The sequence below is a fragment of the Octopus sinensis genome, linkage group LG9 (genome assembly GCF_006345805.1).
Source record: "Octopus sinensis linkage group LG9, ASM634580v1, whole genome shotgun sequence".
Lineage (NCBI taxonomy): Eukaryota > Metazoa > Mollusca > Cephalopoda > Octopoda > Octopodidae > Octopus > Octopus sinensis.
Window position 1 is genome coordinate 21,981,023 of NC_043005.1, and position 17,914 is coordinate 21,998,936.

Genomic DNA, 17,914 nt, shown 5'->3' on the forward strand with positions numbered 1-17,914 from the left:
ATGTCTGTGTATCTCTATATATATATGTCTATGAGTGTGCCACATATATATATTGGAAAGCATTGACAATGAGTACTTCAGACTCATGGAGTGCTGTGCATAAAATATATTGTGCTTTTTGTGTGTGTGTGACAGTAGAGTACTTGAGAAAACCCATTCATCACAGCAAAAATGATGTTCTTAAAGCATTTCCTTTATGGTTGTGCATGCCAGGCCTGCCCTTAAACTAATGTTACTTCATCAAGCATTCATCACTTCTCTGTTTGTAGCACTAATTCGCACCTGTAATGACTTGAGAGCAGAATTTGCATATATCATTTCCCCCATCCATTCTTTGTGCTACCAGTTCCTCCTTCCCTTCCCCCATCCCCTACTGGTACCACTTCCATCCTTCATTCTTGTTACCATCCCTTCCCACATTATTGACTTTGGTCACTTCCTGTCTGCCACTTCATTTCTCTCTCCCTCTTCTCTGCCATACTCCATCATAACACTTCACATATCTGCTATCTCCCAACCATAAGTACCTCAATATCTTTTTCTCGACTGCTCTTACACTTTGCCCTTCCCCCATCTACTTTCTGACATCTTCCTAAACCACGGCTATCTCTCTCATCTTATCCCCTCTCTATATGAACATTTACCACCAACTGCATATTCACCTTGTCCATCACTCACTACATTCACCCATGTTTCTATCATTTGCTCTCCCCTTACTCTCGCATAAAATTACTTTCTCTTCACTGATCCACTGTACATATCTTCTCTTATGCTCATCTTCTTATAAATTGAGATTTTACACCTGGCAACCTATCACTATCATCGGAAATCAAGATGGTCCTAGTTACTTCCACCTACCCTTACACAATGTGAAAATGTTAGCCAGGCATTTGTCATGTCTTGGGAGTGGCCATGACAATGAGAATGGGCCCCAACTATGCAAACCTGTTTGTTGGCTACGTTGAGGCCCAAATATTCTCACAGTTCACTGGTCCCACTCTTGCACTATACAGTCGTTATGTCCATAACCGTATCAGCATGACCTCACTCTCCTACCAACAGCTAGACTCCTTCCTCTCTTTTGTCCAATCCTCCCATCCTGCCCTCAAATTCTCCTGCACTTTCTCTAACTTTGTTGAATTTCTCAACATTTCTGTCAGAATACACCATTCTGCTCTCACTATTTCCATCTACTACAAACACACTGATTCAGAGTCCTACCATAACTTCTCCTCCTCCCACCCTACCCACACAAGCTCTCCATCTCCTACTCCCAATTCCCCCATCTGCGCAACCATGACTCAGTCTCAACTCATGGCTCACAACTTCATCTTATGTGGATATCCCCTTACTACTCTCCATTCTGCCCTTGCCAGGGCATGATCTGTGGACCGTGCTGCTGCTCTTTCTCCTTGCACCCACCCCGCCATTGTCTGTCTCCTGTTTCCCTTCACCTACTACCCCTCCATCCTGCCCCTCCAATACACCATTCTTCGAGCCTTTCGACGACTCCAGTCTAACCCCTCTACCTCGCACATCTTCCCCAACCTACCCCTTCCTTTCTTCAAATGAGCTCATAACCTGCAACACATCCACAATTTCTTCCCTAACCCCACTTCCATTCCTGACTCATTCCCCTTCTGCCCACACTGTCACACCAGCCCCTACCTTTCCAATACCACCACCCTCACAGGCACCCATCATTGTCCCTATCACATCACCAGCTCCTTTACCTGCACTTTTAGTAATGTCATTTACTACATTTCCTGCTCTCTATGTCCTTCCCTGTACATCAGTCAAATAGACTGCCAGTTGGCTGATGTACAGTTGCAGAGCACCTCCAAGACATTAGACTTGGCAATAATACCCCCATCTTGCGCCATTTCCGTTCTATTGGTCATTCACTACAATTTCTGTCTGTGTTTGGACTGTCTTTGCACAGGGGCCATCCAGACTCCCACCTTCACCGTGAACAGGATTTAATCTTCTCTCTTTGCTCCTTTGCACCACATAATACCTGTTGCAGAGACATCGAGGCAACCTCATATTTTTTTTGTAAAACTACTGCTTGAGACTCCAAAATTTTTACTGACGCCAGTATAATAGTATAATACAAAATGCTGTGTGTGACTTTTACCTGAGAATGTACCTTAAGAACATAAAGATATAAAACAAAGCTGTGTAGGTCTATAGGCCGACTTACAACCAAATTGACTTATGACCAGTCAGTCAGAACCAGTTGTTGTTGTAAGCCAATGACGACCTGTACATATAAATATATATGTATATCAATAGATAAATATAGGTAGCTACATATGTGTACATGTATATGTATACATCTGTATACATTTATGTATGTGTGTATGTATGTATGTGTGTGTATGTATATATATATATATATAGGTATACTGGTGGAATATTCCCATCAAAACTTCTGTCAAATGTAAACATAACAGGCTGGATATTGTTGTTTAGGATAGAGGGGCAAAGGTATGGACCATCGTAGAGGTCAGTTGCCCTGCTGATATAAATTTTTTTTTTTTTGAAAAGCAAAGAAAAAGAGGATATCTATGGACAACCTCTTCAAAACCTCCAGCTTCTATATGCAGACTATGAATTCATATTCATACCAATTATAATTGGAGCACTAGGTTTTGTTAAATACTTAAAAGAGGAGCTGGATAAACTGTGATTTTCAGGAAAAGAAATCAACTAATTTGTACATTACAAGTGCAATCTGTGAATGGAACAGTAAAAATATGCAAGACTTTTCTCAAGTTCCAAATGTGAATTTGTCTGTGTTAACTACATCCCAAAGATGGAGCCTTGGATCTTTGTTGGAAACCAGCTCCTCAGTGGAAGATTTATGATAATTAAAAAATAGAAGAGACATACATACATACATACATACATAAATACATACATACATATTACTGGAACAAAGTATGGCTGAACTTGGGATCATGTAGAGAGAATACAAATTCTTAATTCATATGCTACAAATGATTGTAATATTTAGGACTGTAAAAATCTGCAAGACCTTCTTAAGATTTAAAGGATAATGTTTGATAGAAGATACTTTCCTTCATAACCTTGCTACCATGTAGGTGGCTGGTCAAAATTTACCCTCAAATTAAAAAGCGAAAGATAACATACATACATACATTTTTATATGTAAGTTTGTATATATGTATTTGTCTCTGTGTGCAGGTGTCTTCAGCTTGCTTCACTCAATACCTTTCATCGTCAGATTGTCATTATCTCCTTCTCACCCTCCCCCAAACATATTCTCACCATTGACACCAGTTTCTCCTTTTAATTTCAGTTTACTCCAAAATTAACTGTGGACCACCAAAAGATATTGTTGGTGCTGAGAAGTCCTACAATACCACCACCTATAAATCTGAAGTGATCTACACTTGTCCAGAAGGAGACAAACTAAAGTCAATATGTAAAAAGGATAGAAAATGGGCTCCAGTACATTCTGCATGTAAAGGTAATGTAAATAGTGTTCATTTTGTTGTCACTGTCAGCGTAATTTTATTTTATTTTCATGCTAAATGTCTTTGCCAGAGGAAATCTGGCTGATTCTGACAACTTACAGTGTTTGTTGCTGGTGGAAGAGACAAAGGAAGTTGTCCTCAAATCAGATGCCACCCCAAATGCTTGCAACAGAATAGACATCATTGATCCCTTCCAAAGGCAAAATATTAAAGTCTCCCTATTAAAAAAGGGGAAATATAGTAGTCTGTTCCCTCCAGCAGACATCCATACAGTTTACATTTACTAGATTTCATCCTTAGTTGTGAAGCAAATTTTTAACCAATTTTTAACCACATAACCAAGATTCCACCCAGAACCACAGTATTTTGAAGTAACCTCCTTAACATCACAGTTACACCAAGGGTATCAGAGTAGATCTCTTAATTTCCAACTCGACCTTTTTCACCTGTACCATATACCATAATCCAAATCTCTGTGCAATATAATGCCCCCAAGTCCTTCCTCACTAAAATTCAGCAATCCTTTGAAATAGCCTTCCAGTGCTCCAACAATTCTTCTAATCCCCCATCCACGACTCTTAATTATAATAAATGCAATTAATATTAATGATGGGTTTGATTTAATTTTTGATGGCAGGAGTTCAGTCTTTATCCTCGACTTCAGTATTTGAATGGCACTGAATTTTATCAATCCCCGAATGGATAACAGGTAGAGTTGACCTTTACTGGATTTGAACTCAGTGTAATCATTCTTTCTGCACACAATACTTAATTATAAAAATAATTATTATTATTATCAACATATAAGCATGGATGACATACATTTAAAAAGGGATGATGGTGATGATGATGACACCAATGATGTCATCAACAATGACAGCACCATCGATGACTATAATGCCATCAACAACTACGATGGCAGTAACATTGATAAATCCACCAATGACAATGTTGATGACACAATCCTGCAGATACAAGAGTACTCTTCTCTAGGGCTTATCAAGAAATCCCATGGTCCAAAATCACTGTGTACACTGAGTAGATAGATCCTCACCAATTGTCATCCTCTAATCTACAACCTTATACGAATCTGTCCCAATAACTTAAGTAAATTTTGCCACTTACACACACTTTTGATTGAATTTACCCTTCCCACCCTCACTTTCATTTACAAGTGAAACATTGCAAGACAATGAATTATCAACCAAAGTTACAGTTGGACATTTCAAACATCCACCTCCAACTTTCTTTTTTATGGCTTCACGAATATAACATCATAAATTCTAGATCCATGATCGAATGCACACTGTATATTTTGTAATATATGTAGTAAATTAGTATTGAGATCACAGTGTTGAGAGGAACTTTATTCTTGTCTTGACCACAGTATGATGACAACCTATGAAATACTGGTGCCATAATTAAATACACCTTGTACAATCTGTTAAGTAGTTGGTGTTCAGAAGGGGATCCAGCCAAGAAAGTATGCCAAAATAAAACATACAAGTGAGAAGTGACCCTCATTTATGACCAGGGTTTGAGGGGCAGTAACTTTGAATAAAAACTGACTCAGATGTCACATGCAGTCCAGTCCTAGCCAGCATCATGGAAAGAGGACATAAAATGATAATGATGATGATCTATATACATGGTTTTATATGTGTGTGTAGGTTTGATAAGCAACAAAATGTTTACACACACACACATGTATTTGTGTGTGTGTGTCATCATCATTTCAAATCCATGTTTCATGCTGGCATGGGTTGGACAGTTTGGCAAGATCCAATGGATCCAATGAGTCATTGACCTCCAATGTTTGCTTCAGCATGGTGTCTATTGCTGGATGTCCTTCCCAACACCAACCCTTCTACAATATCTGCAGGGAGATTTTTTTTATATCACCAATATTGTTGAGCTTGCTAGGTAGCTTGCAAGGTTATAAACCCCAAGGGAGAATTGGGATAGTTTTATGTTAAGGAATGAGGGATTAAAGTGAGGTAGAAGGGAATAGTGGGGCAAAGCAGATTCTTGTAGGAGAGAATGATCAACAGGAGCTGCAATTAGACAGATATTAGAGATGAAGTCTCCAGGTGACCCCTGAATGTGAGTAGAAATGGGTGGTGGGTTTGCATGATTGTATGGGGTAGTGGCAATGAGGGGATGGGGAGGTGGTATGCAACAGTAGAATATTAGGTAATGTTGAAGAGCAATGACTGATCATTCATGAGTTGGGGAAGAGAAAGGGATGCAGAAGAGTGTGGGTGGTGTTGAGAGCAAAAGGATAGTAATAATACAGTTGACAGGGGGAGGACAAGAGAGAGTAATGACAAAGTAGGGTAGGCTTGGCGTAGTGCATGATGAGAAGCAGTTTGGTTCCTTAGAGGAGGTGATTCAGTATCATGTGGGTGGAGAACACAATAAATAAAGTCCTTCCAGAACACAGTTCCATTGAGTGGACAGGTTGTCTCCAGAATCTCATATACTCAGATATCCCAGTTCTTTGTCATCTCATATGTGAAGCTCAGCACCTTAAGATCATCCCGCACTACTTCATCACATGCTTTCCTGGCTCTCCTTCCACAAGTTCAATCCACTTTAAGTGTTTAGCACATTTTTATATACAGCTCCCCACATGACCAAACCATCACTTCCAATGACCAAATCATCACAGTCTTCTCTTTTGCTCATTCCATGTTATTCCTCCTATACCTAATTTTTTTCTGAACACATTTGCACTTTCTCTACATGCACACATTAGAGCACATTAACATCATTCCTCTCTAGTCTTTGCATATGGCCCTCATCTTACTGTCATGTTGTATAGCTGGTCATACACAAGCAACATACAGTCTGCTTTTCACTCATTGTGACAGGCCTTTTGTTGCCAACAGAGGTTATATCTTTCTGAACTTTCTCTATCTTATTATTCTAGCAACTATACACTTTGAACATCCTCTTCCTCTGCTAATTAGGTCACCAAGGTAACAGAAACCATTTATAACCTCTAGGGAACTTCCTGGGAATTTGAGAAAATCCAGTTCCTGTATGTTTATTGTTCCTACACATCTATTACATACAAAGACTTCTTTCTTTGTTAACCTTCCTGTAAACCCAGTGCACCTCTGATGTGTCCATATGTTGCTCTGGGTACACCATATGGAATTCCTACCAACACCTTTCTCATATATTGAGCAGAGCACACACATAATATAAATGCAACATTGGAATCAATTTGTTTTCAATTTCAGCTTATGCAAAGATTAACTGTGGAACTCCAAAGGAAGTTGCTGGTGCATCAAAGTCCTACAAAACCACCACCTTTCGATCTGAAGTGACCTATACTTGTCCAAAGGGAGAACAACTAAAGTCAGTATGTGAAAAAAACAATAAATGGACTCCAGTGGCAGAAGCCTGTAAAGGTAATGTAAATAGCTCATCTCCTGTTATCTCTATCTATGTAATTTTGTTTTATTTTTATGTTAAATGTGCTTGTCAGCAGAAGACTAACTGAATGCATGACAAGTTCCTCAGTATTTGTGGCTGATGATGGGGGAGAACTCGTTATCCTTGGATCAGAGATCTCACAAATGCTTGCAACAGAGTGGACGTCGTTAATTCTACCCAAGGACCAGGTGATGGTATTAAACTGGATGATGGATTAAGTCCACCAACCAAGTGTTGGAAGTATAGAAACTTGTTCCTCTCCTCACATAACTTGCATCCACTACAATCCACCAATATAATATTACTACAACTTCTAATAAACCAAGAATTTCTGAATGGAAGTGTTTAACCAAAACCATGAACCCTGGAATTTGGTTGTACTTTTTTATTCACTGCAGCATGTATGAAAGGTAATGTTGTCCTTAACTTGATTTCAATACATAATCAAAAGAACTTGCATACATCCTGTAAAGTATTTCTTCCAATACTCCAATTAGTATTTATGTCATCATCTTCATTACTTTTATATCCTGTCACAGGATAAATTATGTAGTGTTTTAATCAATGTGTTCACACAATATACTTCATGAGACTATCAAAACGCTCTCCCTGACTACTACCAACCTCTACTCTATATAATAGTTTAGCTAGTCCATTCTTCAATTTGCCAGTGATGTCAATGACTCTCACCACAACAGCTCCCCCTTTGAGATTGACTTCCATTGAAAGTTAGTATTATTTTTATTTATCTATTTTTCTTTCATCACGTCTCCCTTTTTAAGATGTTCCTCCAAGGGAAGTTTAATATTTCTTCCGTTTAGATGCTACTTCCAACCGTTCTGTTTGTTTCCTCTCTCATGTGCTGCTCCGATTAGGTTCACTTTCTTGTGGTGTTGGAACATCAAAAGTGTCATAGAACATTCCATGGGTATCTCTTTTTTTTCCATATATCTATTTTTTAGCTGATTTAAATGCCTTTTGTGTTTCGATTTTTCGCCTCTTATCGTATATGTCATTTTGCCTATTCTTTTTGTAACTACTCCATCTTCCCAACCTCGTCTTCCATTTTTATATATTTTGAAAAACACCTTGTCACTGATATTAAAAAACTTTGTCGTATTTTTAGTGTTTTCCCAACTTGTTTTTCTTACTGGTAGTAGCTTGTCAAAAATTGACTTTATTTTTCAAGAAAACATTAATTTCACAGGGATTTGCCTAAAAAAGCATTTGGGTTTGGTGTTATCCTATAAACCCTCAAGAATTGCATCAATGCTGCATCATCAACTAGCTCATTTCTTGATTTCTTTAATGCTCTTTTAAATGTATCCATGAACCTTTTCCACTTGCCTGTTAGACTTGGGTGATACAGAGGGGTAGTAATATGTTCAACTGAATACATCTTGAAAAAATTCTAAAACTCACTCACCATGAATTGTGTACTGTTATCAGAGACTATGGTGTCTGGGACACCATACCTAGCATAATGTTCATTCAGAAATTCAACTGTTACTGTGGATGTCAGTTTGCTACATTTACACATTTCTAGCCATTTTGTATAACTGACTACCACTATTAGATAATATGATCGGTTTAATGGTCCTGTGAAGTCTATGAGTATTCTGGACCATGGACTATCGGTTTTGGGCCAATGTTGAAATTTCATAGATGGTGACTTTGCTGCAAGAACACATTCTCTGCAGGATTTTACCAACTTCTTGATATTTAGATCCATTTTTGACCAGTAAACATAACTCCTCATAGGCAACTTCATTCTAGAAATCCTTGGATGTCCAGTGTGGAATTCCTTTAATATTCGACCTTGTTGTGAGATAGACATCACGACCCCCTGTGCATACATAAGCACATTATCACATATCGAATACAAATTCAGAACTGTGTTACATCAAGCCATACATATTTTTTTCTTTGTTTCATCTGATCTCCCTATTTTTTTCCTTTTTATGATTAATTCATCCATCTCTGCCTTAATTTATATTTACTCCAATGTCACAGGCAATTCATGCACAACATTGCACAATATATTTTTTTCAGCTTTTAATGCTGCTATCACTGTGTCTTCCAGTGGTTCACTGTATTTTGGTATTAGTCTTGACAAACCATCTGCATGTCCCAATTTTGTCATTGGTAAATACTCCATCTTGAAGTCATAATTCAGTAGGATCATTCCTCCATGTTGCAAACTGTTGGCTATATGAATGGGGATACTCTTTTTTGAACCATAGATCAACAATAATGGGTGGTTGTCTGTCGGCAAAAGGAACCTTCTTCCATGTATAAATTTATGGTATTTTATTACCACAAAATTATGGCTAATGCCTCTATTTGCCTGTGGCTTTTCTCAGCCAGCTATAGTGAATGCAAAGCATGAGCTACTGCTTTCAGGCTACCATCTTCATACTTGTGTATGATAGAAAGAGTAAGAGAGTAAAGTAATGGGTTATATAACTCTAGCCATTACTAAGTACATTTAGTTACATACTTTTACATTCTGGATTCAAATCCCACCTGGATGTACTTCGTCATTCATACTTCTGAGGTTGATTAAACAAATGCTGAAGTTGATATATTTTCATGTATCCTCTCTGCAGAATCTGTGGTATTGTGTTTGTCATTAAAATTAATAACTTCAGCAATGATTATAATTATTATTGTATTTTAGGGTGATGGATTGCTAGAATCATTTGAGCATCAGACAAAATGTGCTGTGGTATTTGTTGTGGCTCTTTAATGTCTAACTTCTAATTCTGCTGATGTTAACTTTGCCCTTCTAGGGCCACTAAAATACTATACCAGTCAAGTTTACAGACCAATTTGATCAGTTAAATCCTACCTCATATTTTTGTTGTTTTTTTCTATATTAGAAATTATTACTATTGTTGTTGTTATTTTCATTTGTCTAAATTTTTCTTTAATTCCAGTTTCTCAGATCAATTTTGTGAAAGTAAAAGATGCAACTCTGGATGTATCTGGGAAAAGATTGTGGAAGAAGAAGAGTGTAACAGCAGATGCTTGTGCAAAAAAGTGTTTGTCTGACAAAAATTGCTTATCATTTGAAATGAAGAAAAAAAATGGAAAATGCTACTTATCAAAAAAAACTGCAGCTACCACCAATAAAATTAAAACAAGCAAAAGCAGAGATTACTACCAACGAGTGAAGTGTAATTATTCTGTGCATTTTATTATTGCAATTCTCTTCTAAAATGTGTTATTCCATTTGTAATTCATAATGTACAGACAACCATTTCTATAAAGACATTGACATGACTCTGTCTTTACAGAAAGACATAGACATATTCCTGAAAAACAAAGAGCAATATTAGGAAATGGAAATATTGTTAGGACATTCTCATACAGAACTTATTCTTCCTGAACATTTTATGCATGCTTTCAATTGTATTTTATGTAAGAAAAGAACCTCGTGTTTTTGTTAAACCTTAGTAGTAATAGTATTAGTATTACTAGTAATAATCATGGTGGTGGTAGTGATGGTAGAAGCAGTAGCTGTAGCAGTAGCAACAACAGCTTTTTCTTCATTTCTTCTTGTTGACATGGCTTAGACAGTGTTATTACAACACAGTGTCTGATCAGTAGTTGTTGTCCTTCATAATCTGCCAGATAAAATAACAGAAGTACTATTAATCTATGTTGTCATGTATTTGCTACATTTTGTCATGTTTATTAGAGCAAGATGGTCTTCTTGTCATCAGCCATTATATTACATGAGGAAAATACGTTTTCCTATGCTTCTAAAATAAGAGAAATTTTCTGTTGGGACTAAAGAATTCTCTCTACCGAAAATAAGTTTCTCTTTAGAATAGTTCCATGGTATTAAGTACTAAACAGCCAGCAAATTCACTGAGTACAACTCAAAAATTTTATCCTTTTTTGTTGAAATTCTTCCTTCTTAAAACTTTGGACATCAGGAGAAATTCATTCAGTTTAGTGATCTCATTATTAGAATACTCATGAATGATAGATGTCATTGCCATAATGATGAATCTTTCTGGATTAATATTAAAGGTAAACCATTTCTCTATATATCTGTGAGGACCTGACTACAATATTTATCCTGAACGCACTCTTAAAGTTTGAGTACTTTCACAGATCAGGTTTATACAAAGACAATAGCCTAGCAATTTCAATAATATGAACAGCCATGCTGTGATTAAGTTTAGGAAGAAAAAAATATGAATCTTCAAAAAGTTTCATATAAACATATCAATTACAACCATTCTAATTACATTCAACTAACAGGATATCACTTTAGTACTGAAGTACAGCATAGGACAAATAATAATCCTAATGAAGAGAAACGACACCATCATGGGAATTGCAACTCCTCCTCCCAAGCTTTAATAAGATACTCAAGAATTGGTTCCTCAGTTGGGTCAACATTTGACAGACTCTCCTTCTCCCATTCATTCTCTTCATTCAACAGCCTTTCACAATGGCGTTTCCAAGCCTCTTTCTTTGCTGAATCATTAAATGCAAGTGAACTATCATCCACATGGATACATTTCTCTCCAACGACGTCATGATTTTCTCTCACACACTGTCTTGCAATCTGAAACACTTCAAGTCCCTGGTCTTTACATCACAGAACATTGGCAAGCTTCTTTTATGCTACTTCCCTGGTTAAATATACTTGCCTCCTAGCTTCCTTCTGGATATCTGATACAGTTCCCTGCTACCCCCACACTTCCAGTCCTTCCAGGTCTCTTTCTTTGCCCTAATGGCCTTGTCTACAGCATCATTCCAACACCACATCACTTTTGGTCTGGATGGGACTTTGCACCAGCTGCAGATTTGGTCTGAGGCACTCAGCAAGCTGTCCCATAGGGATTCCCAGTTGCTCTCTATGTTGCAAGTCTGTAGTTCCTCCTCCTTCTCGTCAAATTTCTCAATTAGGTTTCCCTAAATCTCTGACCATGCAGAGGGTCCTTAAGCTTCCAGATCCTTCTTTACCAGATCAGTCTTCTTCTTGGTGCCCTTCTAGCCTGAAGTCTAAAGTACTAATGACTAGTCTATGCTGGGGGTGGGTACATTCTTCACCAGGAAAAGTCTTTGCATTTATGAGCAACCATCTATCCCACTGTCTGGTGAGAATGTTATTGATCTGGCTAGTGTGGTTACTGTTTGGCTTCCTGAATTTTGTGTTGCAAACCGATAGGTTATTTGCATCACAGAACTCCAGTAGCCTTTTTCTCTCTTTGTTTCAAGAACCAATTCCATGTCCTCCACCCCCATATGCACCATGGAAGATACATGGCTAGTGCCCAACATGTCCATTGAAATCATCAGCTATAAAGATGAAATCATTGTTATTCATCTTTATGGTAGCCTACGGAAGGATATCATAAAAGTGGTCCTTTTACATTATTTATATTCGACAGATATTTGTCCTCATCTTGTTTGTTGTTAACACATTTTGGATGATATACCCTCCAGCCTTCTTCGGGTATCTTGGGGAAATTTCGAACCTGGGTTCTCATTCCTAAAGTATTTTTCTATGTTATTATTATTATTGTTCCGGTTACTGCTTGGAATCAAACTTGGAATCTTGGGGTTAGTAACCCACTCTCTTAACCATTACTCCCAAGGGCATATGGCATAGTGGTTAAGAGTGTGGGCTACTAACCCCAAGATTCCAAGTTCAATTCCAAGCAGTGACCTGAATACCAATGATGATAATAATAATAATAATAATAACATCAAAGAATACCTTAGGAATGAGAACTCAGGTTCAAAATTTCCCCAAGACACCTGATGAAGGCTGGAGGGTATATCAGCCAAAACATTGTGTTAACAACAAACAAGATAAGGACAAATATCCGTCAAATGTAAATAATGTAAATAGTGAATATTGTATTGTATCAGTACGCTTTGTCATGGGGTTTTATTTGAGTCTTCTGTTGTATTAGTTTTTATATTGTGTGTTGTTTGTGTAGCTCAGGTTGTGTTCTTCTGCCAGGTATTGGCCTTCTATGGCACATGTTGTAGGTTCTGTTCATTTTGTTGGGTATTTACAGTATCAGTTTATTGCTGTATTTATATATCTATTATTATTATTAGTAGTAGTAGTAGTAGTAGTATTATGAATATTATTATTATATAGGTACAGGTGTGGCTGTGTAGTAAGAAGCTTGCTTCCCATGAACATGGTTCCAGGTTGAATCCCACTGCGTAACACCTTGGACAAGTGTCTTCTACTACAGCCTTGGGTCAACCAAAGTCTTGTGAGTGGACTTGCTAGAGAGAAACTGGAAGATGCCCATCATATGTGTGTGTATATATATATATATATATATATATATATATATATATGCATGTATGTATATGTGTGTGTGTTTGTCCCTCCACCATACTGGTTTGTTTATGTCCCCATAAAGTAGTAGTTTGGCAAAAGAGACTGATAGAATAAGTACTAGGCTTACAAAGAATAAGTCCTGGGGTCAATTCCTTTGACTAACACCCTTTGAGGTGGTATTCCAGCATGGCTATAGTCAAATGACTGAAGCAAGAAAAAGAATAAAAGAATTAGTGAGGACACATAGCCTAGTAGTTAGGGTGTTGCACTCATAATCATGAGATTGTGGTTTCAATCCTAGACTGGAAAGTGCACTGTGTTGTTGAGCAAAACATTTCATCTCACATTGCTCTATGATTGCTTCGCCACCTGATGCATGGTACACTGTTCACCTGTTCAGGCAACATCAATTTGATGGAGGAATGAAAGGAAGAATTAGAACTCAGAACATAAAGATGGATGAAATTCTGCATACAGCACATACATTTGGTCAGTATAAACAAATCATTTGTGCAGGTTGTTTGGCAAAAGCTGAGCACTCAGTCCATCATTATTAAATCCACCTTAGTGAAGGTGGATGTATTGTATTCAGTCGCGTTTGTTTGTTTGTCCATGGACAAGATATCTCAAGAACCACTTGAAGGATTTGGATGAAACTTTCAAAGATGTTTGGCCTTGTGATTGGCACAAACTGATTAAATTTTGGAATCGATCTAGTACTGGACAAGGATTCTAGATTATTTTTGCTGGGTTTTTTTACTTCATTGTTGAGAGCAGTCAGGTTTGTTTTTAGTATTCTCGTTTGTAAGAGCAGTCAAATTTATTTTAGATATTCTCATTTTAAAAATCATCTCTGGCTAATCGTTGAGGGGACATTGGTGTTGCCTTGGTGCAGGTTTGCGCTCTCTGAGTACTCTTGTTATTATTATTTTTATTATTTATCTCTTTATCTTTATTATTTATTTCTTTATCATTATTTATCTCTTTATCACAGATTTTGTTGGAGTTCTAGGAGTCTTATATACATAGCGGGCTTGCTACTTGCACCACAGAGTACCATGCTGTCCATTCTTTTAAGCTATCTAATACTTTCCTGATTATTTTGGCCATGCCAAAGAGGCAAACCTTTTGTAACAGTTCTACTGAGCAATCTATTCCAATTTCCTTTATGCCTTCTGATACTGTTCTCAAGGACCCAACAATAATTGGCACTATCTTCACCTTCTTCATTTTCCATGTCCAGCCTATTTTGTACTTAAGAGGGTTGTATTTATCTTTCTTTTCACCTTCCTTCTTGACTATTCATGAGTCAAAAGGGTATGCAGCATCAACTAAATAGCATATGTGGTGCACCACTACTAGGTCTGATCTGTTATGTTCTAGCACCTGATCTGTCTGGATTGGGAGATTCCAGAGGATTTTTCTCATCTCTGACTCTGCCACTCTCTGTGGTTTGTGCTCATACCACATCTTGCCTCTCTCTATTCCCCAACTTTTTGCACAGTTTTCAATGTAGCACTTTCACTATCTGGTCATGTAACCATAACTGTTTAGTGCTTTGGGGCTAGTCTAGGGCATTCATTCATAATACGGGCAATGGTTTCATCCTCTCTTTTGCAGATGCAGCACAGTGGAGAGACTTGCTCATTCCTAAGGTTGACCCTCCAGTTCATGGTCAAAGGTTGGTCTTGTACTGCCAGCATAGTGCTCTTGGTCTCTATTTTTTAGTGTTCCTTTCATCAGCCAATTCCACCTATTTTTTCTAGCAACTTGTATTGTGGCTGTGCAGAATTAATTGTGTAGTCCCTTCTTGTGTAATTCTTCTTCATGTCCTTTTTTGCACTTCTTCTTCTGTTTTCCCTTTTTTCTCTGCTTTCAATACTCCCTCGTTTCTAGCAGTCACTAGCAAGTTTTCCTTACTTTGAGCTAGATATCTCATTAAGCTCTCAAGTTCAATACACACACAGTCTTCAACACTTATCAGTCCTCTTTCTCCATTTGCTCTCTTCATATATAGGTGATCAGTGTCCATACATGGATGATGGGCCTCGTGCATCGTTAGAAGCTTTCTTGACATTCTGTCCATCTCCTTTAATTCCTCTTCTGTCTACTTCAGGATTCTAGTGCCATACCAAACTACTGTGACTGCACATGGGTTTATTATGTTTCTGGCATTTAGCTTTGAAGCCAATATTTTTTTCACTTGCCACGGGTACTCTCTTTTTGTCTTTTCCTTCATGTCATTGTGTTTGATTCTATCTGCCTCAAGTATTCCCTAGCTGGACTGAGGTTGAATTGCCATCATCATTTCACCACTTGGCAACCAAAAGCCTTCTGTTCTGAAAAGCTTTCCTCGTTTCATCACCATTGTAACACATTTTGAGAGTCCAAACTCCATCACTAACACCCTTTGAGGTGGTATTCCCAGCATGGCTATAGTCAAATGACTGAAGCAAGAAAAAGAATAAAAGAATTAGTGAGGACACATAGCCTAGTAGTTAGGGTGTTGCACTATAATCATGAGATTGTGGTTTCAATCCTAGACTGGAAAGTGCACTGTGTTGTTGAGCAAAACATTTCATCTCACATGCTCTATGATTGCTTCGCCACCTGATGCATGGTACCACTGTTCACCTGTTCAGGCAACATCAATTTGATGGAGGAATGAAGGAAGAGAAGTCAACTTGGGCAGAATTAGAACTCAGAACATAAAGATGGATGAAATTCTGCATACAGCACATACATTTGGTCAGTATAAACAAATCATTTGTGCAGGTTGTTGGCAAAAGCTGAGCACTCAGTCCATCATTATTAAATCACCTTAGTGAAGGTGGATGTATTGTATTCAGTCGCGTTTGTTGTGTTGTCCATGGACAAGATATCTCAAGAACACTGAAGGATTTGGATGAAACTTTCAAAGATGTTTGCCTTGTGATTGGCACACAAACTGATTAAATTTTGGAATCGATCTAGTAGTGGACAAGGATTCTAGATTATTTTTGCTGGGTTTTTTTACTTCATTGTGGAGAAGCAGTCAGGTTTGTTTTTAGTATTCTCGTTTGTAAGAGCAGGCAAATTATTTTAGATATTCTCATTTTAAAAATCATCTCTGGCTAATCGTTGAGGGGACATTGGTGTTGCCCTGGTGTGCAGGTTTGCGCTCTCTGAGTACTCTTGTTATTATTATTTTTATTATTTATCTCTTTATCTTTATTATTTATTTCTTTATCATTATTTATCTCTTTATCACAGATTTTGTTGGAGTTCTAGGAGTCTTTATATACATAGCGGGCTTGCTACTTGCACCACAGAGTACCATGCTGGTTCCATTCTTTTAAGCTATCTAATACTTTCCTGATTATTTTGGCCATGCCAAAGAGGCAAACCTTTTGTAACAGTTCTACTGAGCAATCTATTCCAATTTCCTTTATTTATGCCTTCTGATACTGTTCTCAAGGACCCAACAATAATTGGCACTATCTTCACCTTCTTCATTTTCATGTCCAGCCTATTTTGTACTTAAGAGGGTTGTATTTATCTTTCTTTTCACCTTCCTTCTTGACTATTCATGAGTCAAAAGGGTATGCAGCATCAACTAAATAGTTCCTTTATGCCTTCTGATACTGTTCTCAGGACCCAACAATAATTGGCACTATCTTCACCTTCTTCATTTTCCATGTCCAGCCTATTTTGGTACTTAAGAGGTTGTATTTATCTTTCTTTTCACCTTCCTCTTGACTATTCATGAGTCAAAAGGGTATGCAGCATCAACTAAATAGCATATGTGGTGCACCACTACTAGGTCTGATCTGTATGTTTCTAGCACCTGATCTGTCTGGATGGGAGATTCCAGAGGATTTTTCTCATCTCTGACTCTGCCACTCTCTGTGGTTTGTGCTCATACCACATCTTGCCTCTCTCTATTCCCAATTTTTGCACAGTTTTCAATGTAGCACTTTCATATCTGGTCATGTAACCATAACTGTTTAGTGCTTTGGGGCTAGTCTAGGGCATTCATTCATAATACGGGCAATGGTTTCATCCTCTCTTGCAGATGCAGCACAGTGGAGAGACTTGCCTCATTCCTAAGGTTGACCCTCCAGTTCATGGTCAAAGGTTGGTCTTGTATGCCAGCATAGTGCTCTTGGTCTCTATTTTTAGTGTCTTTCATCAGCCAATTCCACCTATTTTTTCTAGCAACTTGTATTGTGCTGTGCAGAATTATTGTGTAGTCCCTTCTTGTGTAATTCTTCTTCATGTCCTTTTTGCACTTCTTCTTCTGTTTCCCTTTTTCTCTGCTTTCAATACTCCCTCGTTTCTAGCAGTCACTAGAGTTTTCCTTACTTTGAGCTAGATCTCATTAAGCTCTCAAGTCAATACACACACAGTCTTCAACACTTATCAGTCCTTTCTCCATTTGCTCTCTTCATATATAGGTGATCAGTGTCCATACATGGAATGATGGGCCTCGTGCATCGTTAGAAGCTTTCGTGACATTCTGTCCATCTCCTTTAATTCCTCTTCTGTCTACTTCAGGATTCTAGTGCCATACAAACTACTGTGACTGCACATGGGTTTATTATGTTTCTGGCATTTAGCTTTGAAGCCAATTTTTTTCACTTGCCACGGGTACTCTCTT

The 17,914-nt window shown here is 37.8% G+C and overlaps 1 protein-coding gene across 1 annotated transcript in view; it reads left to right on the forward strand.

The window, feature by feature from the left end:
• LOC115215518 overlaps nucleotides 1-17,914 on the forward strand; it is a 530,737-nt gene that overhangs the window by 461,624 nt on the left and 51,199 nt on the right. Inside the window, exons 23-25 of the mRNA XM_029784691.2 lie at nucleotides 3,326-3,496; nucleotides 6,752-6,922; nucleotides 9,887-10,126. Of these exons, the coding sequence (XP_029640551.2) occupies nucleotides 3,326-3,496; nucleotides 6,752-6,922; nucleotides 9,887-10,126 (582 nt within the window). The remainder of the gene's footprint in view (nucleotides 1-3,325; nucleotides 3,497-6,751; nucleotides 6,923-9,886; nucleotides 10,127-17,914) is intronic.